The following is a 20,661-nucleotide window of genomic DNA, read 5'->3' as shown; positions in this document are numbered from 1 at the left end:
TAATTTTTTTTAAACTTCTCAGAAAATTTAAAAAAACCCAAAAGTGGGCTAAATAATGGTTTTTTTTAAATGGGTTTTTTCAAAAAAACCCATTGGGTCCAATTCGGCCAACCCTGGCTCTCTGGGACATGTTTTGTTTTTTAATTTTTAATTTAATATTAGTTTTTGTTATTGATTTGGGGTTTCTGTTATTAAAAGTGAGACTAATTATCTATTTACCGTTTGTAAAAATGTTCCGGGCTCTGTATTTCGTCGGTCGGAGAAGTTCGGTGGAACGGGTCAGCGCTACATTTATGCTGAAATAAATTGGGAAAAAGTATTTCTAGCCTATCCAGTAGCAGCTTTACACTCTTGCTCCTGTATCCTATATCTACCGAGTAGAGATAATTTTTCACATTCCATCTAAGCATTAATGCAGCGGTGACTCGTTTCTTTCAACTCTCCCTCAATTTTAACAGAGATTTCTTTAAAGAGTAAATCATAGTCTTGATTATATTTTTGCCGCAGTTGACATTTTTTGAAGAAACTGCAATTATTCTGACGGGAATACCTTCCGTAACAAATTTTACTTTGATAATTGAATTGGGTAAAAAAAAATTTTGAGATCCGTATCCATATCCGCGGATCTTGACACTAATGATCCGGATCTGCGGATCTACATTTTTAACGATCCGGCACATCACTAGATGAAATGTTAACATTGAAAAATATTATTTAAAATATAATGTCATATCATAAGTTTATTTTATGTATAAATAAATGGTCGAGATTTTCAACTCAGACGTTTTTAGTTTCCATTCATGATTAGTGAATAACCTTAAAAATGTCAATGCACTATGGTTTAATAAGATTACAGTTAAAATACCCATCAAACAAGATAAGTATTATTGTGTAAAACTTTCAATGCATGAAAATAGAATACATTGTTTGCACAGTATTCGGCCGAGGCTAAATAGTAATCCATGTATTCTGCGACTAGCCTAAATATTTGTTGCATCACAAAATTAGAGAGATTAAAACAGGCTAATCTTGAGCCAGCCAATTGTTTTAGAAAAGACATTCTGCTAGATGCATGTTCTAAAATGTTCTCTAAGTGAGACTTTCAGCATAAATTCCTATTAAAGGTTACACACCGAGATAGACAAACCTACCAGTTCCATGGACTGTCTTCCAAATGAAAAGTTGGTGTCCGAGGGAGAAGGAAACTAAAACAGCTTCATCCAGATTAACTCTCAATTGGAATCACACCATTTCTTCAAACTCTAAAATTAGCTCAAAGTTAGATTCAGGGCAAGTCTGATATTTTGTACTGCTTGTCTGTTGGGGATTTGGTCCAAATCACTAGACCATCTGCATATTGACACTTTACCCCAGAGATTAATTTAAACTGAGATGCAAGTTAATCTAGATATGAAAAGGTTTGTAGGTAGATACTGAACCCGGAGGCAATCAAGTCTTAAATCGATTTAGAAAAGTCATTTCCGTACCTAACCTTACAGATACATTGACAGAGAAAATCACTGAACATTTGGAGCAGGTTATCCTCAGTGCCAAGTTTGTTAAGTTTTAGTAATAGATTATCCACCCAGACAGTGTCATATGCGGATTTCAAATTAATGAAATCCACAGTCGATACATGGCTTTTATCGAAGACATATTTGATAGCCTGACAAAGTGTTACCTGAGTTATTTCATGTCAAGTGACCTAAAAGTCCCCACTCGACCATCTCTGATTTGAATGAAATTTTATAGAGCCATAGAGATGCCTTTGAAACTAACCTATGCAAATTTTCAGCTTCCTAGATCCAAAACCTGAGTAACTAGGATCTCCGAAAAATATGATCCAAAAAGGTGGATTAGCTTTTTGTGCCAACAGGCAAGAAAATGCCAACAGAAAAATATTCTGTTCTGCAAGCAGACTGATATATCAGACAGAACAAGATACTTTTCTTTTTTTATCATATTTAATTTGCAAAATAACTTTTTAAAAGATAATTAAAAACCTATTTCTGACTAATAACAGTTCCCCAAAATCCCTATTAGTCTGCGTTCAGGGCATTCACCATTGTTTTTATTTATTGTAGAGCGAGACTTTCTTGCAAACGACAAAAAGTATTTCAAGCTCATTTTTTTACGCTTATCTGAAAGAACACCATCGTAATAAAAAAACCCATTTTTATAGGAAAAAATATGTTTTTCTCTAATGATGCCAATGAAAAGGAGATGCAAAGTGACAAACGTGACCTACAGCGCATCGAAAATAGGCTATTTTTCTTGTGAATGATTTTCACAGCCACTTTGGTTGCCAATATCTTTTAGAAAATCAATATTTACGCTCTGCAACTATAATCTATTAAAACCATGTATATTGACAATAGAATTTTCAAAATACGAGCTTTTGATTCATTTTGTTCAGAATTTATGACATTCTAAAATCCAGGAAAAAGTTTATCCACTAACAACCAAACATACTTATACAAACATACTAAACGTACTTTGAGCACCTTAAATTTCAGGCTTCCAGTGTAATAAAATTTTTTGTAAGCTTTGTCTAAATATGGCAATGTGGCACAAAAAGCTGATCTGCCATTTTGGATTACATTTTCTGGAGATCCTAGATCCTCAGGGTTTGGACTAGGGAGCTGAAAACTAGCATAGGTTAGATTCAAAGGCATCTCTATGCCTCTATACAATTTCATCGAAATTGGAGATGGTCGAGTAGGGACGATATGAAAAATTTAGGTCAGTTGATGTGGAATGACTAACCTGTTGATTGGTAGATCTGTATTGCTTGAAACCAGTCTGTTCTTCTGCAAGGCAATTGTTAATTTTATAGTTCCAGTTGAGTTTTTTTTGTAAGAATTCATTCCCTGATTTTTCCCATTGTGTTAGTTAGAGATGGGTCTGTAGCTTTATTATAAAATCTTCAACAACAGTAACTCTTCTCTGTAGGGAGGAATCATTGTCAGAGTTCCAAACCATGTTAAAAAACTTCGAAAGAGTATTTTTCTCACATTAGCTCAGCTGTTGTAGGAATGCAGAATGTATCTTGATAGCATTTTGGACAGAGCAAGCTGGAACCTTGACCCTTCAGCCACGGAAGCGTTTTCAGGGTGCACCGCAAGGAGGCAGTCTACATCTCTTATCTAAAGTATTAACCATTAAATAGTTAGGAAAAAAGTATTTCATTAATTTTTTTAACTTTTTAATAGTACTAATGTACTACTTGCTGTTTTTCATCAGAAAAGCAGTTATTATACTTATCTTCTATCCTTTCAGCTACATCAGCATATGCTGGATACTTGGACGCCGTTTATATTTTCAAGGTGGACAACTACTGCTCTGGTGTTAATTATCTACTTGATAAGAGTTTTTTATTTAAAGGTAAATTTTAATTTCAAGATACAAGTTATAAAAATACAGGGAAAAAAACCCACATTACATTTTACATTATGAAGTATTCCTAGATTATGGTAGATATTTCTTCTATAAAGCTGGTTGTAAGATTCCTAAAGCACAAATCATTGCCAAGATCATTAATAATTAACGTTCATAAATTTTGATTCCATTCTTTTCTGAATTTTTTTTTCATATTTTTCAGTGTACAGTCTTGGGGAAATTGATGTCCATTAAACATCTATGAAACTTTATTTCTAGAGATTTGAAAATTTGTGTCTTTTATATCCAGATTCTTATGTATTGTTTCATATTTTTTAGCCAATATTATATTTTGCATTTTCACATTAAAAAAGGAAAAACAAAACCAAAAAAGATGAAACACCATAAATAAATTCCCAATGTAAGCAAGATGGGAGATTATAATCAAATGCTTAAAAATGAGTTTTAGGATATTTTTCTGTTCACACTTGAAGTTCTGTCATTCAGATATTTTTTGGACCATAAACCTTTGGAAAAAAAAAAGATGTGCAGTACCGTTTTTTGAAGGAAACATTTGATTAATAGTGCCAATTGAAACTAAACATTTCATTCAAAAATCATGAGGCATCCCATGTGTTGATTGCCCTGTTGAGAGAGATAGACTCCAACTCAGCGATGCAGTGTTTGCAAATTCCTTAAAGGGGGTACAGTTAACCCTCATTTATCGCGGTTAATTCGTTCCAGACTTCACCGCAATAACTGAATTTCCGCGAAGTAGGATTCTATATTTATAAACCGGTTATTTTCCTAGTTAGAGGGCATAAAACTTACTGACGACAATTAAAATAGGTTTTTATTTTAACATAGTTAGAGCCAACTATGTTAAAAACCTATTATTGCACAAAATATTAGAAAACGAAATATATTATACATTATCGATACCACATTGTTGATTATTGGGAAATAAAGTACACAGACACACACATGCAGTTCTTACACGCTACTACTAACCTATGAAAATAGCTCAACTTGTTCAATAATGAATTAACTTCCAGTTAGTGACCGTATGTACCCCGCTTTCTTTCTCTACATTTATCCTCATCAAAGGTATTACTCATACAGTTTAAAAAGCTAGTACGTCGTTGAACACCATTTACAGATGTATTTATCCCCTAGTAATAATACAGTGATTTATACTTTGCAGTTAGTGTTTAAGGTTAAATTGAGATAAACTTTCTTCCGTGATTTTAAACCTCCACTCCCTCAACTACAGTCCCTCAGAAGAGCTTACCTTACTTAAAAGACATAATTTTTTATTCTCTTGAAAAAAAAGTTTACACGAGAGCATAAAAAAGGCTCATTGCTATAATTGAAAAAAAAGAGAAAAAACTGCATTGTAGTGAAACCTCGATAGTTGAAGCGCGAAGTAGCAAGGAACGACTGTATTCTAGTCTAAAGGCTTGATTTTAAGGTGATTTTATGGGCGTAATAAAAAACAAGAAGTTCCGTCTAGAACTAAACGAGCCTACTTTCCCGTATACCCATACTACTTTCCAGTACCTGATCAATATTCTCAAAAATAGCTAAAATCGCAAATTGTTTCAAACATGTTTTTTTAATATCTTAAGCTGATTTCTAGGAATAAAATATTCCTCACTCATCTATTAAAAAAAAAAAAAAAAAAAAAAACGAACAAATAAAATAGCAGCACCTTTTAAACAAAGCAGCTAATACACTTTTTCCACTAAAAAAAATTCTTTCACAGATTTAAAAACGAAAAAATAATAATTAAAATTAATAAGCTTATTAAAATAACAGGGGTCTGTCCAAGATTTTTCACAGGGTCCGTTTTTTGTGAAAAATTAAATAATTTTGTGAAAAATGAATAAATTTTGTGAAAAATAATTAATTTCGCAAAAAAAAAAAAAAAAAAAAAAAAAAATTGTCAAAACAAAATTTTATAATTTAGAGATGGCACAAACTGCATCAATTAAACTTAAAGTTGAGTGTTTTCCTCTTCTATGTCGAGAATATCATTCTGGAGTGTTTTTCTGATATTTGGCGGGGGGGGGGGGGGGTCATCGCTCTCTCAAGTATCAATATTTATCTACCATTCTACATTTTGTTAAATTATACTACAAATATTTCTATCCAGTATTTGAAATAATTGTAACAAAAAAAACATTAATAAATAAAATTCAGAATATGGTTCAGCATTTAACTTTGTAACTCAAGACACTCTTAAAAAGCACAGAATTTCGTTTAAAACGTATAAATTCCGTGATTTTAACAAAAATAAAAAGTCATTTTAATTGTTTACCTCTTAACAAAGCGTAATAAACATCCAAAATTCGAAAAATCGGATTCCGATAGCGGATGCAAAGAGATCGCAATTCTCAAAGTGAAGGCATCAAAAGTATAAAAAGGACTTGTAAAAGAAATATTTTTGATAAAATTATTTTAAAATTGCATTTTAGAGTCCTATAATAAACATTTCATTAACATCTGTGGACCCAGTTGAAGCAAAAAAAAAAAAAAAAATAAATAAATAAATGAAATAAAATAAACCCTCTATTCCGCATTTTAATTTTTGACTCACAACAGAAAATGGAATTTTGCTTTAAAAACTTTAAATGAGAGTTCTAACAGAAATAAAGAGACTTTTCATTTATTTGCATCCTAATAAAGCGAAGTTAGCTCGAAAAAAGAACAAAATATGACTCTTATATCAGATTTAAAGGATTGCATTTTTCAAAATGTAGACATCTAAAGAAAAAAAACGGTAATTAAAAGAGTTTATTTAAAATTAATCATCCTTGTTAGCATCGAAAAATCAAAACCCATATAATTTTCTCCCGAAATAACAATTAAACATCGCACTGCACTGTAAAAACGCAAATATTGACAAGCTAGTAAAATGAGAATATTTTCTAATCAAGTCATTATAAAGGTTCAACGCCAGATGCTAAGTGGTGATAATTTTGAAGTTGGTAACCCTATCTGAAGCGATCATATTTTTTCCCCACCCTTACTATGCTTTTGCAGTTCTAAGTTCATTTTGCAGATATATATTATTATTGTTTATTAAATCATGAGTGGGGAGAAAAGTGCTTACCAATGCCTTTTCAGAAAAGTTTACAACAACACCGCTGCTAATTAGCTGTGATAAAACAAACAAACAACCATTATATTTATTTGGCGGGTAGCAATTATTTATCGCTTGCAGGAGCATCGCAAGAGTGCCGATTTTTTTCTTTCAAAATTAGCCGATTTTGTATAAGCTGATCCCTCTAATATGACTTCAAAAAAGGTTCCAAAAATTATCGGTTTAATACACAGAAATATGCATTGTTTTGCTTTCAGATTTGCTCTTTCAATTAACAATTTGTGAAAGATCCGATCTTGTTTATCAGAATTTTGTGAAGGGTCCGTTTTGTTTGATCGGGATTTTGTGAAAGGTCCGTTTTGTTTGATTGGGATTTTGTGATAGGTCCGTTTTGGTTGATTGGATTTTTGTAAAGGTTCCGTTAACGGACCCAAATATCCTCTGGCCAGACCCCTGAATAAATACACCATATCAACAAAAACAAAAAAATCGTTTCTTTTTCCCCTGTTGCCAAAAATCTTATATATTTAAACGAGCAATTCTTGTGGGTATGTATATATTTCGTATCTCGAAAACCGTTCTAACGGTTTTGATGAAATTTTGGATTTAATTGTAAATTAGCATTCTAAGTTGATCTACATCAGTGTTTTTTCTGTAAAAATGCAATTTTTTACAAAAAAAGGTTTTTTTAATACAAAGTCTAATTGAGTTAAGCCTTGAAGTAAACTGTGAATTGACACATCAGGCAGACAATTTGCAACCATAACAGTGAAAATTTGTTTCTTCTCGCTTTAAAGTTTTAAACTTGCTTAGGGTTGGGAGGCTTGGCTGATATTGGCCACTTTGGCTAATTTCAAACACACTTGGCTGAAAACAAATTCAAAAGCATTTTGTAAGTCGATGTAAGGCTTTTTTCTTTTTTAAGTGAAACTATTGCTTGACCATCCTACTTTATTTTATTTATTTATTTTCTTTCTACACTTCAAATAGTTTAACATGTTTTTTAAATCACGCATCTAAATTTTATTTCGAAGAAACGTATAACTTGAGACTGTTTATGTTTTGTTAAGACAGTTGTTATCATTTGTTGGAATGGTTTGTGGATCATCAGTTTTGATGGATATCATGCTGTATGTAGCATTTTCTGGCATAAAGTGACCAACTCAGGGGCGCCGACTTGCAAAAATTATTGAGGGGGCTAGATTGCACCGGTGATCCATTCAGATTTTTTGAACCTTGAAAATGCCAATTTACATATTTTCTGGTGTATATGATTTATACAAACAAACAATATGTGACATGGCGTTTTCAAAGTCAATCTTAGATTTTGTATACAAATTTTCTGGTTCCATTAGATCATGTCACTTGTCTTCAATGTGGGACATTTTTACAGTTCTATTTTGGGGAAAGTTGTGCAGTTCTGTGACTAGGCATTGATATAAGGTAGAGCTTGACTTGCATGGAAGGGCACTCCCAGTGCGCTTAAATGCAAAAAAATATTGGGAGGGTGGGGGACATACCGCGGGTTTAACCCTGGGTAATTTTCTAAATTGGAGATGGAAAAAGTAAGTTTTACAGTTTTTTAAGCATTTTAGAGTAATGTATTATCAACATTAGAACCCCGAAAACTCTACTCTCGCTAACTCGACACATGTTTTGACTTTAAAACACACACACAAAAAAAAACCCCTCATGTACGGTATTTTCGTAAAAAGTTAATTTAATTTATAGTATAATAATTTTGTTTTTAGACTATTACAGAATAGTGAATATATATATATATATATATATATATATATATATATATATATATATATATATATATATATATATATATATATATATATATATAAAGATTGAAATTATATTAAAATAAATCTTAAACGATCATTAAAAAAATAAAGCATAAGATTGCTGTCGCACTTTGATTAATAAGTGAAATAGCTAATTTAAACTTGCTTTTAATAAGGCTCAGAGTTCATTAAATAAAAATAATATCCCACAGTTAATTTGTTTAATAAAGTTAATATAATATGTAAATAGCAGGTTTTTATAGGGTCTTATACACTAAAAATATTTAAGTATTTGAAAATAACTAATGCAGTACTATAGTAATACAGTAATAAAATAGTACTACTATTTTGAAATTTTAAATCTAACATTCTGTATGTAGTTAATTCTCTATTTTACTGAGATTTTTAAGATTGCTTTAAATACCAATATTAGAGGTGTCAAATGTCGACCGCCTGACTAGATTACCGAATTTGAAGTCGTCGACGACTGGTCGAATATCCAATTCATCCAAAATATCTCGGTGGTTAAGAACAGCCCAGTTGTTCAATCGCTTCTGCCCCATTGTTAATCGGACAGACTATCCGCAGGTTCGCACACTGGGACAAATTCTAAGTGCTCGCAGCACCGTAACACTATTATTATTCACACCACTCGTTTTCAGTTGACATACTTTTTATCGTAAAAATTATTTGTTGTAACTCATTACTGAATGTATTTTACAAGGTAACTATCCTCAAAGAAGGAAAACAAAAAATACTGGGACAAATTTGCGAGTTTAGAAAGTATTATTAAATAACTAATAATTTTCTTAAAATATTGGGGGGGCTCTGCCCCCTCAAAAATTTTTTTAAGGGGCCTCGGGCCCCCTCAGGCCCCATGGAGTCGGTGCCACTGGACCAACTACACTAAAAGTACTTATTCAAAAAGAAAATCTCGATTGGGATAAAATAGCGAAACGCATCATAGTATGAAAGGAAGTAATCCGTTAAAAAACCGTTTTCACCACAGCAAAACTGGCTCCAAGGTCACAATATTTTAATTACTGACAAGAAAATTGTATTGTGGAAACAAATGTGACAGATAGTTAAAAGAAAAATGTTGATTTAATTACATTCAGAATCTTCTTTGTTTGGTACTTTAGTGTTATAAGGTCAAGTGCTTAATATTTCGTTAATGTGAAGCTTTTCAAGCATATTTGGAAAAGTATTGAACCTTAGAAAAACACGAGCTGACAAAAAATAATTCTTTTAAAACCGAGCGAGTCTTGGTCGTCCAGGTACTAATTTTTTAAATGAATTAATGCAGTTACCAAAATAAATAAAAACAATAAAATGTCAACTTAAATAATTTTCATAATCAAAAAAAAAAAAATAAAAAAAATTGTCTGCGCATGTCTTTATGTAGAAACATAAATAACTTCGAGTTTATTCTGCGAAAACTGGGTACCTAAATTAAAAATTTAGCATTAAAATAAAAACAAGTCATATCAACAATAAGTATTTCATAGTTGACCATAGCTTCGGAGTCGGAGTCAATCTCATTTTGAGATAAAGGAGTCGGAGTCGAATATCCAAGAGTCAGTCATTTGTCCTCCGTGTATAAATTTTTGCCAAAGCTACGAAGTCAGAGTCGAAGTCAGGGAGTTGGAGTCAGGTGCCCCTAAATTCTCGGAGTCTGGAGTTTGGCGTCAAGAGCTATTTCCAACAAAATTTGTTTGAAGTAAATCCGCCTTCAAGTACGGAATCTACATTGACTTTCAGTTTCCCCGTAGGCGCTAATGTTAAGTTTTTTTTTGAACTGTTCAAAATTGAATAAAAAATAGTTCAAATCAAAACGTGAAATATGGGAATGAGGTGTCCTCGCTGAGATCTTTCGAACAAAAAAAAGTTTTTTTGAATCGGACTGTTCATTTAAAAAGTTATTGGGGGGGGGGGGGGGACAGACCGACAGACATTTTCCCCCATCTCAATACCCTACTTTCCAATTTTTAATTTTTCGATATTTATTTAATTATTTTATTTATTTATGACTTTTTTTTGTCTTTCGCAATATTTTTAAGATGCATTAAACCTTCTTTCATGCTTTTTTCTTCTTTTTCTGACTTTTACTGGGAAAGTAGGCTAAAAAAACTGTAGCTGAATTTACTATCCATTTCTATCTGTTTTTTATTCATACTTTAAAAGTTTAAAAATGCACAATAGTTGAAAAAAAATTCAAAATATATAGTTGGTTGAGGCTGGCAGGGTGGGGGACTCTAAAAAAAAAGGGAATCCCCTGATTGATGTGATTCCAATTCTCCAGGTGATCTGAAATATAAATTTAAGGTTAATTCTTGCTAAACAAGGATGTAGAATTGTCTGGACGTAGCCGACTTGAAAATATTTTTTTTTCCACAAAAAGGCGGCTTTTTGAAAAAAAAAGTTCATTTTTTGGCTCCTTTTTTAAACTTTGGTATTTTTTTAAAAATAATAAACATAAAAAATTACAAAAACCCTATGTGGAGACAATTTTGATAGTACTAAGAAAGTCTACCAAATTTTAAGTAAATCAGTGCGTTAGAACTTGAGATATCTTGTTAACCATATTAAAAAAAACTAGTTTCGAGAAAAATGCGTTTAAAGTTTGCAGTCTCATTTCAGCAAAAGAGTTTATTTTAATAAAATTAACTGTATCTCCATAAATAATTTGAATTTCCATAAATCCTCTTAAAACTTATTCTTAAAGGTCTAAAGTTTGGGAACATGCAGGGGGAAAAAATTTAGTTTTTTGAGTGTCTAGGCCAGAATACCACCTTAAGTACCTATAACAACACCAATGTAAATATGGGTCCTTTGTCAGGTTTACATAAATATGTCAATTTTTCAGGCAAAAAACTCATTAAAAATATTTTTGTAAAATGATTGGCATTGTGGAAAATTTTCTTTTTTGCATTATGTTTAATACAATCTTTTCAAAATTGCTTGAAAAAATTAGTTTTCTGCTTAAAATTCCTCAATTTGAAAAGTTAATGTTTCAAAAAATATTAAATTTGCTTCAATATGTTTTTTTTTTCTCTTTTCTTTATTTATTTTTTCTTTTTTGCAGGGGTCGAAGTAGTCCTATATATCCTATATTTCCTATATTTTCAAAAAAAGCATCAAAATCGTCCTATATTTCCTATATTTTTCAAAAATGTCCTATATTTCCTATATTTCCGTTTTATGCCATATATATCTTTTAAAAAGAACGGTAAATAAACTTTCGGACATCGGATTTTTCGCTGAAAGTACGTGCCCAAACGAATTTCAAATTAAAAACCTCAACTGACTAAATTCTGCGACAGGCATCTTCTCTCATTGGCTACAGCAATGTGACGTCACTCTATAGTGGGTGGAGTTTCGAGAACTAATGCTGAAGTTGGTTTTAGAATTTTGCATTTGGGGGGGGGGGGGGAGGCAACAGCCGGTTTGTTTTGTTTACCATCATGGTTTTCTGTGGTATATTTTTGCGTTCAATGCCTTTTCTGATCGGAATGTTCTAATTTTCTTTTTGCAATCTTTTCTTTTTGTAGAATTTTGGAATCGTGGAATGGTTAGTTCCTTATGAAGTTGAAACGTAGTTTGTTGTAATAAGTGGAATTATAATAGCGAAATCGCATCGCTTAACAACATTTCGTGTGGAGTTGTTGAACCAGGAGGACATTAATTCTACAAATTTTGGTGCATGGTGCACTAAAGGAAAAGATGATTTCATCGCTTTTTGCCATTTTTGCAACTGTTCAGTGCCAGTTGGGCAAGCAATAGTGGATTTTCGCAATTGAGGCAGCATGCTAAAACATTCAAGCATAAAGAAAACTCTGAAAAACATCAGAAGGATCCTTCTCAAGCTCTGTTTGTTCTTAATACAAGTCGTAAAGGGTTCAGTTTAGATACAAAATCTAAGAGCAGTGGAATTAGTACTTGGGTCATGAGTGAGGAAGAAAAAATAAAAATTATCTTTCTTCAAATTTTGTTTAGTTATTTAGTCTATAAAGTACACTTTTTTCAAAAAAATTTCTTTCAACTACAGAAAAATCGTTATAGATGTAAAATATTTTGTTTGAGATTTTTTTAAACAAAATCATTAATAAGAATAACTGAATAATATATGATATGTATTATTTCTTTTTTCGTAGCAAAATTATTAATATAATGTGTCCTATATTTGTCCTATATTTTTTGTGGAAAATGTCCTATATGTGACAAGTCGGTCACTTCTACCCCTGTTTTTGTGAATTAGTTTTTGATATGATGGATTTATGAATTTTTATGTGGCAATAATCTTTTCAACATTTAACTCTTTTGAAGAAAAACCACTTGAAAGCCCATGTTAAATTTTTCATTATGCATTGAAGTAGATGTCTCCTTATCAAAATAATAGAATCATTATTAATTCAAGAAATATTGAAGTATTGATCATAATCATAAAACTGATTTTGTATTTTATGCAAAAGAATTATTAAATGTAAAATAATTACATGTGCATAAACTGCCTATTGAGGGGGGGGGGGGGAATATGAAAGACATACATATTTTTCTTATTGAATAATATTCTTTTTTGAATATTAAATTGACTGAAGATCTCCGAGCAGTTATTTTGTCATATATATCGTTCATAACAAGGTTTTATTTGGCAATGCTTTTACATTATATGTGTGTACTATTGTTAGAAGTTTTTGATGTCGTAAAACCATATGATTAAGTTTTTTCATTATTTTAAAAATAAAATCTCTATTAAAAACATTCTTTTTCCTCACATTTGTTTTTGTAATAAATGACTTATATTTTGAATCAAGTTTAATAACGTATTATTTTGTATGTTTTAGGGGTGGTTCATTATAACATATGCCTTGGGTATTTATCATCTTAGTTTATTCATTGCATTCCTTTCTCCCAAAATTGATCCTGCTCATGAAGGTTATGGTAATTATTTAATTTTTATATTTATTGTAGTCAATTTTTCTGGTCTAATTTTCTATTTTAATGTGGACTTATGCTTAGTCAAGTCTGCTTAGAAGTTCATGTAAAGTGAACATTATGCATGTTATTAAAGTTTCACAACTACATTGGGGTAACTTAAATAAAAACATGTTAAAAATGGTAACCTAGACTTTTCAATCTAGGCCTAGAATACTTACTGTAAGTTTTATTATGATGCCTTCATTAAAATTCCTGAGGCTCAAAACTGTTTTCTTTTCCACATAATAATCCCTTTTCCAAATTTGAGGTTTTTAAAAATCCATTTTTCAATACCTGGTCCTCCCCCCCCCCCCCTCCCTCCCGCTTTTTTTGAAACATTCAATTTTATTTTGAATTTTCCCTGAAATCTCTTTTATTCATTTACATTTTTTTTTTGCTAAAAACATTGTGTTGTTCACACCTTTGCCACAATAAATTGTAAGTTTTGATTCAAATAGGGCACCACAGCTTAGTTGAAAGCAATAAGTTCGTTCAACATCGTTTCTTGTTCTAGGCAAAAGTATTTTCATAAAATTTTTTTTAAAGCGGATTAATCTGTGAAAATTTGCCAATTATAGAAAATCATCAAAGCGGCTGATTACTGCCTGTTAATCAGGATATTCCTAGTTTTTTCCTTTTAAAGTTTAGCTAAAATCCTTTTTATTTTTTGGCATGAAGGTCCCTTTCCCCCCTAAGAACATTATCTGCTAGGACTAAGAACCCTGAAATTGTTAATACAGTCAAACCTGGTTAAGACAAACCTATAGAGACCTTTAAATTTAATTTGTCTTAACCGGGGATTGCCTTATCCGAAAAACAGTATGTATCGCATGAAATAGTTTTGGCATTTTAAAAGCATTAGTTGAACAATAAAATTGATTAAGTCAGTTGTTTTAGCATTTCATATGTAAGAATTTAATAAATACCTTTGTACTTGAAAAGTAAAATAAGATATAACAACATTATGTCATACAAAATTTGCAGATTACTGTAAATTTTTTGTAATATGCAAATTTTATGCAAATAAAATGTTGTTATCTCGTATTTTAAATTCACTTGATTCAGTCAAACAAAGCAAATATATAGGAAAATTTTACTTGATAGTAAAATAAACTGAATATATCCTAAAATTCTCTGAAAGGTCGAGCATTAAAGGTTACTCTAAGTATAGAGTAGCAAGAGTTCTCAGACTGTTTTGATACGTGATGAAATACGAGGTCTGATCGAAAAGTTGCAGGACTTTTGAAATTGCGCGGGAACAGAGAGTGCTAGAGACTTCCGGTTGGCAGCATTGTTTAGAGTAAGTCTTCCCGAGCACAGCTGTTGTTTCATAATATTGATAACCTTCTCCAAACGGAAGTTAAGCTGTTTTACTGAAGCCACTTCTTTGTTTCTAGCTTTTTCGTAATGGACAGGAAAGTAGAGCAGCGCGTTTGCGTCAAATTTTGCGTGAAATTGGGCAAATAATTCATGAAAACTTTCCAAATGCTTCAGGACGCTTTCGGTGATGAAGTGATGAGTCGTTCACGGTGTCATGAGTGGTTCAAACGGTTCAAGGATGGCAGAACTTCAACGACAGATGACCCTCGTTCAGGAAGGCCTTCAACTTCAACTGACAATGCTCAAGTGGCCAAAGTGAATGCCCTAGTGCGTTCCAATCAACGTTTAACAATTCGAGAGATGGCAGAGGAGTGCCACATTTCATTTGGGTCATGTCAAGAGATCCTGACCGAAAAATTGGAGATGAGAAGGGTTGCAGCCAAATTTGTTCCACGTCTGATGACAGAGGATCAAAAAGTGCACCGCCTGGAGATTTGTCAGGAGCTCTTGCAAATGGCCAGTTCCGACGAAAACTTCTTGAAAACCATCATCACAGGTGACGAGAGTTGGGTTTATGGCTACGACATGGAAACGAAGGTGCAGTCATCCCAGTGGAAGTCAAAAGGCTCACCAAGACCCAAAAAAGCTCGTCAGGTGAGATCAAACGTCAAAGTGATGATCACTGTTTTCTTTGATTCGACAGGTGTGATCCATCATGAATTCCTCGCACAAGGTGAAACAGTCAACAGATTTCGCTACCTTGACACCCTGAGAACTTTGCATCAAAAAATTAGGCAGAAGAGGCCTGAATTGTGGGCGACAGGCAAGTGGTTTCTCCACCATGACAACGCACCCTGTCACACCGCCCTCCTCATCCGTGATTTTTTGGCCAAAAACAACATGACAACCCTTCCCTAGCCCCCCTATTCACCTGATCTGGCCCCCTGTGACTTCTGGCTGTTCCCCAAGCTGAAGTACCTGATGAAAGGACAGCGATTTCAGACGATAGAAGAGATTAAAGAAAAAAAATTGGTTCATTTCATTTCTTGGTGTTCCCCCCCTCCCCCTTCCATTCTGCTTTTCCTTTCTTGCAGTTCACAGTTACTGACATTTTCTTTTTGTTTAAGCTTTGGCTTAATCTTTGTCCAATTGAATTCTTTCTTTCAGTCTTACTGTACCTCAGAGAGAGCTCCTGGCCTCTGTTTGCATTCATATTGGTTCCTTACTGGTTTATAATAATTTTCATTGATGTGTGGCTAATCCGCTATTTTTATCTTTTAAGCTGTATGCTTATCTGCTCTTGGTTTTTGTCGGATGTCTTTTCATCCATAAGCTCATTACTTTTTGCAGTGAAAAAGGCATTCCCTGTAACGCTGAAACATGTGTCTGCAGTAATTTGCGAACTTGTGCTTTTCTGACATTTATTTCTTACTCTACTGTTCAGCATCAAGGTATTTATCTTATAAGAGCTGTAGTTAAAACTTGTTTTACTGCCAATTGCAGATAGTGCCCATTTTCTTAACCACCTTGCAGTTAATGACGAGATATCTCGTCCATTTAACATGTAATTCTGGGACTGGCCACCCGCAAGGGTGTTAATGGCCACTTTTTTTTAATTGTCATTGGTAATCCACTAGTGGAATTTTATAAAAATTGAATGATTTAGTTTATTAAAACTAAAAATAAGTATAATTTAGCAAATAATATTTATTATCAAAAATAAATAAATAAATAAAATGAAATAAATAAATAAATAAAGTTCTGTTTTGAAAAGCACACATTAATAGGTTTATTTTTTATTTTTTTATCTGGAGCAAAAGATATATTATGCTGGGAAAAGAACTTGGGAACCATAAATATATTGTTAAAAAATGCTGAAAGGGTGGTGACTAAAGTAATGACTGACAGCAAATTCTTTCATCCTCACATGTTGACATTTAATTGCTTAGTGATGAGTGACCAGGTGCATGCACAGAAATTTTGGAGCTTGTCATGAATAACTTTTCTGGGCCACCCTCCATATTGTTTACCCCTATATTTTACCCCAGTTTAAAAAATATTGGGCCCCCTTTCAGGGTCAGGCTCAGGCCAACAGGTGTCCCTTCTCCCCCCTTGTGCACGCCCCTGTGAGTGACCATAATTAATTTTTAACTTTACCTTTATGTTTTATTTGTATTTAATAACATATAATTGTGAGAAAAATCTTTAATGTTCATAAACTTCAATTATGTTTTTGTGCTTTAAGTTCCAACTGTATTTTAATTTATTATCTTTCATAGATGATGGTCTTGAATTGCCCATGACTGTAAATAAAGAATTTAAGCCTTTTATACGCAGACTTCCAGAATTTAAATTTTGGTGAGAATTGCTTTTGTAATTTTAGTTTTTTTTTTTTTATTTGATGTACTTATAAATGCAACTTATAAATATTTCTCATGAATAGGTATTCTGCAACCAGAGCTATATTTGTGGCCATGTTTTGCACATTTTTTGACTTTTTCAACATACCTGTATTTTGGCCAATTTTGCTTCTGTATTTCATTCTTTTAACATTTGTTACATTGAAGAGGCAAATAATGGTAAGGAAAACTATTATTATTTAACTATTTTGTTTTTTCTATTTCTAGTTTCTTATTGTATAGAAGAAAAATGGCTATATTTTCTTTATTTCAAGTTGTAATGAATTCTTCTATAATCAATGTAACAAAATGTTTCAGTTTATTTTCAAATTTTAATTTTTAAATTTTGTTCCTGAAAAAATTTCAGCCCTTAATTTTCAAATCGTTTTATTACTTTCTTCTGATTTATCAGGGGCCCCCCTAAGCATTTGCCACTGTGCCAAATGGAATAAAATCATAGATTTGGTAACGTTTCCCATTCTAGCCACTTCCCCGTCTATTTACTCATATTCGTCTTACTTTTTCTCATTCACTTGTCCATCGTTTGACTTTGTGTTCCATCGTTCTTTTATGCACTGATGAAGGAGTTTGATTTTATAACCCCAAAACAGCTGTTCGCAGAGTCTTATAACCCTTTTTAATTTCTTTTATTCGTATATGTATACATGTTGTTTTATTTTTACTCATTTCATTGTACAACGTTTTCAACTGCTTTTTTTACATATGGATTCATTAGTTAAAATGGAAGAGAATTTCCCCAGGAAAATATCGTCTTCTCGTTATTGCTGTTGGCTTGTGGAGTCCCTTGAGCCTTAAAACATGCAATAAACAGAAAGTGTGCATAAGATTTCACAAAACAACACCACTGCGAGAGCAGCAAAGTGATTGTTACAGACAAAATGAGCATGTCATTGATTCCACATTGATCTTGACATGTTGGTTTTAAACATATCAAAAGTTTCACTGGCAGATTTGCTGAATTTAATGCAAAACTTCACAGTAGCTCTTTGCCTGTTCTAATTGCTCATTCTAAAATACGCTAAGCAAATAAAACACACTATACAAACTATCGTATAGTTAATTTGCAATCAAGAAACTGCTTTAAATCAGCTGATCTGCTAAAACTTAGCTAGATTCAACTGGGATTAACCTGGCGCGTGCCTTCCTAACAGTCTTAGCCTATATATTTTTTCAACAGGCCTTGTAAGTGCCAATCCAAAATAAAATCTTAATAAAACTTGGTTCAAATCGCCAGAATTTTTTTTTCTGCATTTTATTTATTTTTTTCAGTGCTAGTTTTTATTTCCTCAATTCTATATTTGCTGAAAAAAGAGCAAATTTTACCCTGATTGAAATAGTATTTTGTTAGCTACAAATGATGTATATTATGTTTCGCCTTTCTTAATTGTGTGTTCAATTTTCTTTTTTAGCATATGATCACATATAGATACTTACCATGGACACATGGCAAAGTAACTTACAGGGGAAAAGAAGATTCAGGCAAAATAGTCACCACATGATCAAAATACATTTATATGCTTTGTCATACTTATTTTAAGATAGTGTTATTAAACATAAAATAACATTTGGATGCTTTATAAATTTATTTAATTGCTGGAACAATTTATCTACAAAAGCAGTTATTAAATAAAAACTACTTTTTTTAGTATTCAATTTTTTTTTCATAAATTTAGTTTATTTATTAAAAAAATGTTTATTTAGTTTTTAAAGCACATTACTATAAGTATTTTGTCTGAAAAGAAAAAGAGAAATGGTGCTTGAATATTGCTTGTTTTAAAACTAAAACTCATCTGCAGATTTATTTTCTTTTTGTATACGTAGATACATTCTGTAAAATGCTTTGCAGTTTAAAAGTTTTATAAAGCTACTTAAGGTATTTTTATTGAGCAGTTGCAATTCAATTTTTTACCTAAGTACTATTCATCTACAGACTTTTAGTTACATTTGTACATAATATGGGTGTCTAGTGATTAAAGTAAAATAAAAACAATAAATAAAAGGAATTTGTAGATATTAATCTACATTTTTTTAAAAAAATTGCCTGAGCAATATCTCTATTTATTAGTTTTGTTTTCGTCTATTAATGTTAGGAAAATTTTTCTTGAAAAGGTATTTTAAAGCTGTATGTGTTTTTAAAGTCCCCCCCCCCCAAGAGAAATAAAACATGAAGTGAAATAAATGATCAAATTCGAATACGCTGCAAATTGCTTAAAAGCTTTTGTCTGCAACTCTTCAATGACATCTTGGAACTAATGATTATCATCTAAAGAAAAGTTTCTGTGGAATGTCCTACATGTAGTGCTTTTTTTTTTCTTGCAAAACAAGGCTAACTGGTTTATTCAATGTTTATTTCGTGAGTTCATCATGTTTTCTCAGTTGATTCTATTTGTATGCTATTTATCCCTCCATTTTATTTGAAAGGAATTACTTCTTTCCGTTGCTGCTTTTTTTTAAACACAACTTTTGCCACAACTTTAATTATGAGAATACTTTAAAATTAATATTTGTTCATATTAAATTATTGTGAAAATATTTTGTAAAAAATTTGGCTTAGAAGTGGCAGTATTGTAACTTTAGTTATTTAAGTATGACCTTTTTTCCACCATTGCTATGAAATCTTAATGCAGACATTTTATCAGACGAAATTAAAAAAAAAAGCAAAATAAAATAATGTGAAGCATTATATGTTGTTACTTTGACTTTTATCATAAAGATGTAATTCTAAAATATGTTGGTAAAATCATTTTTCTTTTGCATTTCATGCTATTTGCATGCAGTTTTGTAATGATGTTAATTTGTGTTTATAAAATATGTGATCAGATTTCTTCAGTTCTTTCTTTCTTTTAACATTCGCTGCAACTTTCACACAACACAGACAAATAGAGAAGGGGAGGGAGGGGATATTTTGTACTGTAGAGTAAGCACAACTTTAGGATATATGGTTTCAGTGTTGTAAGAAAAATTCATTTGATTAGAGAATTGAAATATTAACTTTTTAAAAGAGCTTTTCTGAGTTTTGTTTAGCCAGTTTTCCCCTGTTGAAATGAGAAAAAATTCACCTCAAATTTAAAAAGTATTTTGAACTTTTTCTTCTAGTATCAAACATTCTGTGAGTGAAGCAAATATTGTGTTTTCATTCAAAACTGAACTAACTTAGCAACAAAACTGCATGAAAATAAAGCAAGCAGAAGTAAGTACCCGAGATTACTAATCCTGGTACAAGTTGAAAGAATTTGAAAGAATTTAGAATTTTAATTTAAAAAAAATACAGAAGCAGATCTTTAATTTAACCTTTTGTATATAATTAATGTTAAATTTTGTCTTTGCAGAAAGACACAGTATTGACTTTACATTAACTCTTTTCTTTTCATGATATGTCTGTAATTTGTAAGCCTCAAATTGTAGAACAGAGTTGTGACACATCTGCCGTCTTAGGGCTAAATAATGCTTTTTCCCTGTATCTGCTATGGTGAAAAAATGTGTTTTGCATCTTAATGGGGTTGTTTCCTTCAGTCAAAAGCATGGGCGCCCATATAGTGGGCCAAGTGAGGGCTCAAGCCCCCCCCCCCCTTCCCTAGAAAGTAGAACTTTCTTGCTTTTAGTACTTTTTTTCTTTACAAAAATGTAAAAAGATTTCTTCTCCAGCCATTAATGAATAAATTATTAA

General features: G+C 31.9%; 1 protein-coding gene across 1 annotated transcript in view; it reads left to right on the top strand.

Moving 5' to 3' along the window:
• The window catches only part of LOC129234615 (protein RER1-like), a 33,014-nt gene extending 13,199 nt beyond the window's left edge, over nt 1-19,815 (top strand). Inside the window, exons 3-7 of the mRNA XM_054868648.1 lie at nt 3,280-3,384; nt 13,122-13,218; nt 16,854-16,932; nt 17,018-17,153; nt 18,404-19,815. Of these exons, the coding sequence (XP_054724623.1) occupies nt 3,280-3,384; nt 13,122-13,218; nt 16,854-16,932; nt 17,018-17,153; nt 18,404-18,493 (507 nt within the window). The 3' untranslated portion in view covers nt 18,494-19,815. The remainder of the gene's footprint in view (nt 1-3,279; nt 3,385-13,121; nt 13,219-16,853; nt 16,933-17,017; nt 17,154-18,403) is intronic.
• Nucleotides 19,816-20,661: the final 846 nt, after the last annotated feature.

The sequence above is a fragment of the Uloborus diversus genome, chromosome 1, assembly GCF_026930045.1.
Source record: "Uloborus diversus isolate 005 chromosome 1, Udiv.v.3.1, whole genome shotgun sequence".
Taxonomy (NCBI): Eukaryota; Metazoa; Arthropoda; class Arachnida; order Araneae; family Uloboridae; genus Uloborus; species Uloborus diversus.
Note: the sequence above shows the minus strand (reverse complement) of the source record. Positions and strands in the feature narration are given on the sequence as shown.